The sequence below is a fragment of the Danio aesculapii genome, chromosome 14 (assembly GCF_903798145.1).
Source record: "Danio aesculapii chromosome 14, fDanAes4.1, whole genome shotgun sequence".
NCBI classification, from domain to species: Eukaryota; Metazoa; Chordata; class Actinopteri; order Cypriniformes; family Danionidae; genus Danio; species Danio aesculapii.
This window is the reverse complement of record NC_079448.1, coordinates 10686231-10695604: the sequence shown is the minus strand read 5'-3', so window position 1 is coordinate 10695604 and position 9374 is coordinate 10686231. Positions and strand designations below refer to the sequence as shown.

Here is a 9374-nt window from a genome sequence, read left to right as displayed (position 1 = left end):
ATTTGATTGGTAAAGCACAAAAAGTGACGAAATACTGTTTAAACCCAGGCGCCATCATTAGCAGCAGGCTATTGAAACTCTATTAAAAATACTGAGGTAAAATGAATTTCCATATTTTAAAGACATGGCGCGTAAAAATTTTATTTAATGCAGTGCTTCTTGTTAGGTCTGATACCCACTTTATATCGTATCTCAGCCAGGCAGTGAAGATCGCTGTTTTTTTTAAAGAAATTAGATCTTAAACGCTGCGATTTTGTATGGGATGACAAATAAATGGAAGCATGGGCCTGGCTGACTGAAATTAAATATGTGTGCATATAGCTCATTTGGATCAAAGCCTAAAAGGGACAGTTTCAAAGGGTTATACAAATTGATTTGTGGAGTATTTTGCGCTGAAACTTTACATACACACTCCAGGTACATATTGTGACTTATTTTATATAGGGTCCCCTTTAAACTTTGTCATTGAGGTGATAAAAGTGGGCGGTAAACAGACAAAAAGATTCCATTAGTCTTCTTTAATGGTCCACTTTTTAACTTCTCTCATCAAACAAAAATGTCTGTAACGTCAATCCCAATAAGTGATGTACTTTCCTGACATTCTAGAATCCACCGCGGTTTGACACGTCACGGAAACCTCACATTCCCTAACCTTGTTCAGATGTTGATGATCTGGGCTTCTCTGTGACTCCACAGCCAGGGACTCAGTCTGATGTGGTTTCCTGATATCGCGTGGGCCCATATGCAGGTGCTCCTCTCCGCTCAGGACTGATCTTGGAGATACCAGCTTTCAGGAATCAGGGACTATTTCGTTAGTGGTTTTTTTTTCTGCTTGTCTGTCTGTATAAGTGCGCCTTCTTTCATTTTGACATTTAACTAACTAAACCCTTTCGTCTGGGGAGACTTCACAGAAATGCTAACAACATGGGCCACAGTTCAGCAGTATCATGGTGAAATCTTGTGACCTTGGCCTAGTTTGTTTATTTGGATATGCGATGACTGGACCTTCTCTCCTGACCACTCTGGGCTTTCCAGAAACTCTTTAAATGGTTGTATTCTGAAAGGACTCTTTGCGGTTGTCAGCTTTAATGCTGTTAGCAGTCTTTGAGAGATAGAACAGCCCGCATTCCTGCAGCCCACATGATCTTTTTTTTTTTTGGCTCAGTATAACCCAAACATACCTGTGGATGATGTTGAGGGTCTTCACATGCAAGCAAAGTGGGGTGGGTTCAATTGAGCTATGGCGAGCTTGCTAGATTATTTGAACCTTCTAATCAAAATTAAACTACTCTTCAGCTGTTTTGAATGCACTTTTAAAGATAAAGTATCTGTAGTGACTAATGAGGCTATGTTATGTTGAAAATATCGGCATGGTTTTCTGTAGTAGGATCTGCGCCATATTCGTTGTGTTAACCTTACATTGCTGTGGCAAGCATATGGTGTGTGAAACAATCAAATGGGATATATGCACCAGCGCTTTGAAATGAAAACTATCATGGACACCAAATTGAAGTGTCTTTCCAAATCAAAGTGGCCACTTTGAAGGGACCTTCTGAATGAAGATTTTCAAAGGGTGATGGACACTTAACTGATAGACACTCAATCAGACCCCCTAGTTTTTCGCGATTCCGCGATCGCTGAATTCAACTCAAAATCAACAAAAAGTCGCACATTTTTACAATCTTGCAAAATTCCTAATTTAAACAAAAAAAAATCACAAACAAATGTAAATAATATCATAAAACATCTAATTCCAAACCATATAATCAAATTGTATGCATTTCCAGCCTGATCTCACGAGAAAACGTAAGTATTTTACGTTTTGTCAGTTTAGTGGCTAATTTGTGCGAGTTCAGTCGTGCGAAATTGTACGATTTTAAAAAGGAGCCGTGGCACCTAACCCCGCCCCTAAACCCAACCGTCATTGGGGGATGAGCAAATCGTACTGAATTGTACGAATTAGATTGTACGAATTAGCCACTAAATCAAAAAGTTACGAATTGCCATGAGATTGTGTTGGTATTTCTGTTTGCAATTTATTGCGGTTTATTTCGAATGTGGTTGGGTGGGGGTGTGGGGCGGGGTGAGGTGTCTGAATAGGGAGGGCGGGGGGGGGTTGTGAAATTACGGGAGTTTTCCGGGAGAAATAATAAAACGGGAGGGTGGCGGGAGATGGGTCTGAAATACGGGAAACTCCCGGGGAAAAAAGGGAGTGTTGGCAGGTATGAAGTAAGTTCCTGGATAAAAATAAGAGTTATACATCCTTCCTTTGGCTTAATCCCCACCATTTTAGATGCTTTTTAGATTTTGTCTTTACAAGAGACCAAAATAAAGAAGCTTTATTTTCATGATTTATGCATTGTCATTGTGTCAGATTGCACACCTAACAGTAGGCTACCTGATATGGTAAATAAGATATCATGTAATTTTTTATATTTACATATAAATTTTTTATCACAAAATTGTCCGCAAATCTCTGGAAATTATCACCACAAAATCAGTCATTTTTATCGCAAAAAATCACAAAAATATGCTTTACGTAGAGAAGTTTCGTGTTGCATGCTCATCCCTATGCCCTTATCCCTTATAAGAGGTCACTTCGAACAACAAATAGAACGCAGTGAACTTAAAAATTGAGAATTTCCTGAGAGTTATAAATTGTACCACGTGATCACAGTACCACCTGACCACCAACTGATTTAGGCAGATGTTTAAATATTGAAATTACTGTAGTTTAAAAAGGATGTAAATTAAAATGTTACAATGCTTAACAATAATAATAATAATGCCTGAATAATAAGCCCAATGGGCTATATGCACATCTAGTGTTTTTCAGCCAATGATGAACTACAGGTGAAAGGTTTATGTGACTATTTTCGATTTTATGAGATTGCTTTTACAACATAGATGTTATGTAATTCAAATATAATCATCTAAATAGACTTAAGCATACATACAGCGCAGAAATTTCATTGAAAATAATGGGGTAAAATTAATTTCCATATTTTAAAGACATGGCGCGTATAATTTAATGCAGTGTTTGGTTTGATACCCACTTTATATTGCATCTCAGCCAGGCAGTGATGATTTTTTTTTTTTTTGAAGAATTCAGATCTTAAACGCTGCGATTTTTGCATGGAATGACAATCTACCAGACGCCCTGGGGCTGGCTGACTGAAATTAAAAGTCTGTGTGCATATAGCCCATTGGAATTTGTGCCCACAAAACTAAAAAAATAAGATTTCATTGATTCAGTTTTTATATTAATTTGAGCAATATTATTGAATAATAAGCAAATGTTTAGATTATTTATGTATAATTCAGTTTATAAAGTAATATTTTCTGTATTTTAGACGATATATGAAAGACTTACTGCTTTAAGTGGTTCTAATTGGAATTGAAATTAGCATTGAAAACTTGAAATAAAAAGTGATTAGTTTTTATTTTAACGTGTTAAGTTTTTAATTGCTAAACTCTCATTCCAGATCAATCCACAGATTTTTATTTTTTATTTAAGATAATTCTGCAGAGAAATGGAAAGAAAGTAAGCAGATTCTGAATACTTGAAGTGTAGAAGTTTCTCAAAGAAATAGTTGAAAGAAGTTTACTCGTGGTAAAAAGAAAAACCTTTGTCAAATTTGTTTTATGGATTGAAATATAAAAAAATTGTTATAACATTTAATATGTTATTGAAACATGCCTGTTCACATTTACTTTTATCATGAAAATAGCTCTTAATTCGCTAAATTAACTAATTATTATATTATTATTATTATTATTATTTGTAATAAAGAATAAACGTATTTTAAACTACAACTTGAATGAGCTAGGGCAGAATTCTCACTTTTTAGGCGAACTGTCTCTTTAAGTTCCATCCTTCCGCAGGAAAATATAGTCCCTGGGTGACAGTTGGTCTCTATGGGTGATGCGCAGTGAAATGTACAGTAGCTACGTGAACAGGTGTTTCGCGTCATAACCGTTTCTACGCTGCAAATATGTTTTGTCAGGTAACTTCAAGTTGCTTCATGTGGTAACTTGTTTTATAAAATGTAAATATATTATTAAATATTACTATATATAATAGTTAGGAACTACCCAGGTGCTGTATATGATAGGCAATGATAATATAATAGCGCAGTTTCGCTTTTATTTGTGTATCGCCGATACTAACCAATCCGCATCGAGGACCGAAAGTAGATCCGATTTATGATTATCATCTTTAATATTTGTAACAGATAAATTCCTTGAAAAGTGCACGTCTCCTTTAAAAAGGAACCCAAAACACTCTCACAGGGGAAAAGGGAATCAAAATAGTGAGGGGGAGTCGGTTAATAATTGTCCACCTCACTATACGCGATCATTACACCTGTGCGGGTTTGCGCGCGAGCAAAGTCTGCGCGTCAGGAGGAGAAAAAAAAGTTCCACGAGCGCGACGGTGACGCGCACCGAGAGTTGCGGAGCGTGAGTCCTGAAGGGCAAATAAGAGACTGGAGAAAACGACCTTAATCAAATCAAGGTGGATTTCCCTCATCCCTATTTCCACATAGTGGACATGGTAGATTACACAGCGCATGTTGTCAGAATTATGTGTATGGCGAACATGTTAATGAATAAGATCTTGTGTCTGACAAGCATAAGCGTCATCATAGGTTTTGGTGGGCATGATTTCACTGGTGACCTACAGTAGCACGGGATGCGCCGTACAAAGCGGGACTGAAATGCCAGACGGGAGAGGCAGAGACCTTCAGGACGCTCGGGACATCGATTCTTGAGGATATATTTATTTGTTACCGGATATACATCTCTCTGGAGCATAAGGACGTACTCTATTTCCACCGGGAATTCTGCTGCGAGGGAGCCGGTATAAATGAAATGCACGGAATGCGCGGAAAACTCCTATAAAATATCATTTATTAAGGATTAGTTATAGCTAATTAGTAATAAATGCGCCCGATTCTATCCTGAAGGAGCTTTGAAATTTACGATATATATTTTTTTGGTTTTGGCTTTACTTAAACCATGACGGGAATTACAATTGCTTTGTTTTTTGAGAATCTGCTGAGTAAATTGTCCCTGTTTGGATTAAAGATGTTGGATTCGGACGCGAATGTGGAATAATCATTCATAGAGAATTAACAAGGACTGGACGTTGGACCTGGTGTATTATTTACATAACTATTTCAGACTTTTCTTGGCCAACTTAAACAATGGGGATCAAGCTGAGGATTATTCTGGGAATGTTTCAGTTCGTCACGCTTACTAGAATACCCACGCAATGTGCCAGGACACAGGTAAGAACGTTTCGTTATTATTTTCATATTTTAAATATTATTTGAAAACTTAATACTTATTAGCTGCTGTTAATTTCTCATTATACTTTCTTAATCATCCAGTTAAAATTGAAATAACTTCTAATCTAGTCTTTCGCGCACTTGATAAGTATCTTTTATTATGGGAGATTATACAATATTGCTTGTAAAATGCACTTTATAGCTGAGTTAATGCACGGCATTTTTATGTGTTGAAATAACCTGCCGGTCATTGACGTCTGGCAGGATGGGAAAAGGTGCTGCTTTTAAAGATGTAGCTGTAAAACTGATAAAACCCACCGGTTTATTAGTGATCACTACTACGGAGGTGTTTTTGTGTATAGTGTTGTCTGAAGCCACATTTAAGTGAAGTAAGAGTGTTAAAGAGCACATCATGGGGGTGTGGCCTATGATCAATATTAATATGCTAATAACACTACTGCTAAAATATACTTAATTAAAGTTGTTTTACTTAAATTAATATTACATTAATTGATTGTTAACCATCAGTTTGGACATATTTTATGTTATTAATGTTTGTATACATATATGTGTTTATATATTAATGTTAATATATATATATATATATATATATATATATATATATATATATATATATATATATATATATATATATATATATATATATATAAAATAAAAAATTATATATTTAATAATATATATATATACATTCACAGTTGAAGTCAGAATTATTAGCCCCCCTTTGATTATTTTTTTCTTTTTAAATATTTCCCATATGATTGTTAAGAGAGGAAGGAAATTTTCACAATATGTCTGATAATATTTTTTTTTCTATAGAAAGTCTTTGTTTTTGAAAGTATTTGTTTTATTTCGGCTACAATAAAAGCAGTTTAAAATTTTTTTTAAAACAATTTTAAGGTCAATATTATTAGCCCCTTTAAGCTATATTTTTAATAGCCTACAGAACAAAAACCATTGTCATACAATGACTTGCCTAATTACCCTAACCTGCCTAGTTAACCTAATTAGTTAAGCCTTAAAATGTCACTTTAAGCTGAATACTGTTGCCTTAAAAATATCTAGTAAAATATTATGTACTGTCATCATGGCAAAGATTAAATATATCAGTGATATATATATATATATATATATATATATATATATATATATATATATATATATATATATATATATATATATATATATATATATATAGTTTACTGTTTATAGGCCAATCTTTAACACTCCTATTGGTTTTTAAAAGTATTTTGTGTTGAATTCTATTTTAATAGCATCCTATATGCATGTATGTTTATTTACTTCAGACACTATATTGACTATTGTTTTATATTTTTATTTTATTTTTGGCTGGGTCCCAGAAGGATAGACCGTGACGCACGTCTTTTCTTATCGTTATCTTCACTTACCCAAGCCAGTCAGTGTATACCACCTATTGTTAAGCACCATCCCCGTGGCGAGTCGCTGGCAGAACGCACTGAATCTGCGCATGCATCTCCGTTATTCTTAATCACAGCGGTATGTGGTCGGTGTACGTGTGACCGGAGCTCCGCTTTATGGATGCATATCATAAGTCTTCATAATGATGCAGCGCCGCTCGTCGTTTGTCCTGTTGTGTTTAGCCGAAAGTTCCTTTATTTATTTTAGACAGCAGTTTGGCTTGAGTATATTTAATTTGATGATGCTGTGAAATGTAAACCTAGAATGACCGTATTAAATTGCATGCTGCCAGTATTGGTGTTAGGGCACCTTAAATGAATGGTAGTGGATGATTTTTTTACAAGTCTAACCTTGTGACCTTTAGGTTTCACTTTGTCACGTGTACAGTGATGGAGAAGTCACTCTTGGCAGGTGGGCAGTGTGATGACTAGCAATTTTGATTATTTATTTTTTCATTTATTTAGTATTTATGCAGTCCCAAAAGTCTGAGAGCACAAGTGAATAAGCTTTAATTGTGTATGATTCACAATCAGCATAAAAATTTAAAATATACACTCACCGGCCACTTTATTAGGTGCACTGTCCAACTGCTTGTTAACGCAAATTTCTAATCAGCCAATCACATGGCAGCAACTCAATGCATTTAGGCATGTAGACATGGACAAGACGATCTGCTGCAGTTCAAACCGAGCATCAGAATGGGAAAGAAAGGTGATTTAAGTGACTTTAAACATGGCATGGTTGTTGGTGCCAGACGGCTGGTCTGAGTATTTCAGAAAATGCTGATCTACTGGAATTGAGTTTGAGACTATTGGTTTACAGAGAATGGTCTGAAAAAGAGAAAATATCCAGTGACCGGCAGTTCTGTGGGCGTAAATGCCTTGTTGATGCCAGAGGTCAGAGGAGAATGGCCAGACAGGTACCAGCTGATAGAAAGACAACAGTAACTCAAATAACCACTCGATACAACCGAGGTATGCAGAAGGGCATCTCTGAACACACAACACGTCCAACACGTACAGCAGCAGAAGACCACACTGGATGCCACTTCTGTCAGCTAAGAACAAGATACTACAATTCGCACAGGCTCACCAAAATTGGACAATAGAAGATTGGAAAAACGTTTCCTGGTCTGATGAGTCTCGATTTCTGCTGTGACATTCGGATGGTCAGGTCAGAATTTGGCATCAACAACATGAAAGCATGGATTCATTCTGCCTTCTATCAAAGGTTCAGGCTGGTGGTGGTGTAATGGTGTGGGGGATATTTTCTTGGAACACTTTGGGCCCATTAGTACCAATTGAGCATTGTGTCAATGCCACAGCCTACATGAGGGTTGTTGCTGAACATGTCCATCCCTTTATGACCACATTGTACCCATCTTGTGATGTCTACTTCCAACAGGATAAGGCATCATACTGTGCCAATCATTTTTAGAATGGTTTCTTGAACATGACATTGAGTTCACCACAGTCATAAGGCCTCCACAGCAACCAGATCTCAATCCAATAGAGCACCTTTGGGATGTGGTGGAACGGGAGCCAACAAATCTGCAGCAACTGTGTGATGCTATCATGTCAATATGGACCAAAATCTCTGAGGAATATTTCCTGTACCTTGTTGAATCTATGCTGAGAAGGATTAAGGCAATTCTAAAGGCAAAAGAGGGTCCAAACCAGTACTAGTAAGATGTACCTAATAAAGTGGCCAGTAAGTGGATATAGATATATTTTTGTAAATATTTTAACACTTGGTGTGACTCTATTTGGTTTAATAATAAAGCAGTGCAGTTGGCATGAATAAGCATTAATGGTGTAATGGATACAAATCTCACGGTTTGGATCACATTATGGTTTTTTAATCATGGATCAGATCTTTATTTTGGATCAGCCAAAAAGAGACAAATGTAATTTGATTTCCATTTATTACAGAAACAGTACTGCAAGAAACTTTTGGTTTCAACAAACAGAACTTAGAACCTGTTATTTTATTAAAAATAAAATAAATAATCTGCTGTATAAAAATTAACTGTAAAATATTCCGTACTGTGAAAATAATCACTGTTACTACTACTGTTGCTGATAACACTTAATGTATAAATCTAATCTTATTTATTTTGAGTCTCATTTTCAATAAATGATTCAGTGATTCACTCATAAAACTTCCACCAACATCACGGTGGCACAATGGGTAGCACGATCGCCCCACAGCAAGAAGGCCACTGGTTCGAGCCCTGGCTGGGTCAGTTGGCATTTCTGTGTGGTTTGCATGTTCTCCCCATGTTTGCGTGGGTTTCCTTCAGGTGCTCCGCTTTCCCCCACAGTCCGAAGATATGCGCTATAGATGAATTGAATCAGCTTAATTGGCCATAGTGTATGTGTGTGAAAGAGTGTGCATGGGTGTTTCCCGGTGTTGGGCTGCAGCTGGAAGGGCATCCACTGTGTAAAACATATGCTGTTTAGTTGGCGGTTCATTCCGCTGTGGCGACCCCTGATTAATAAAGGGACTAAGCGGAAAAGAAAATGAATGAATGTATAATTTTTAAATTATTCAGTGGCATATTTCTGATGGGTGGTTATCGCCACCTATTGGTTAAAGAATGTATTTGCGGCCTACAACTTTCAT

At 36.4% G+C, this 9374-nt stretch overlaps 1 protein-coding gene across 1 annotated transcript in view; it reads left to right on the top strand.

The window, feature by feature from the left end:
• The first annotated feature begins 4428 nt into the window (after window positions 1-4428).
• vegfba (vascular endothelial growth factor Ba) overlaps window positions 4429-9374 on the top strand; it is a 47535-nt gene continuing 42589 nt past the window's right edge. The window contains exon 1 of the mRNA XM_056472975.1: window positions 4429-5291. Within this exon, the coding sequence (XP_056328950.1) occupies window positions 5208-5291 (84 nt within the window). The 5' untranslated portion in view covers window positions 4429-5207. The remainder of the gene's footprint in view (window positions 5292-9374) is intronic.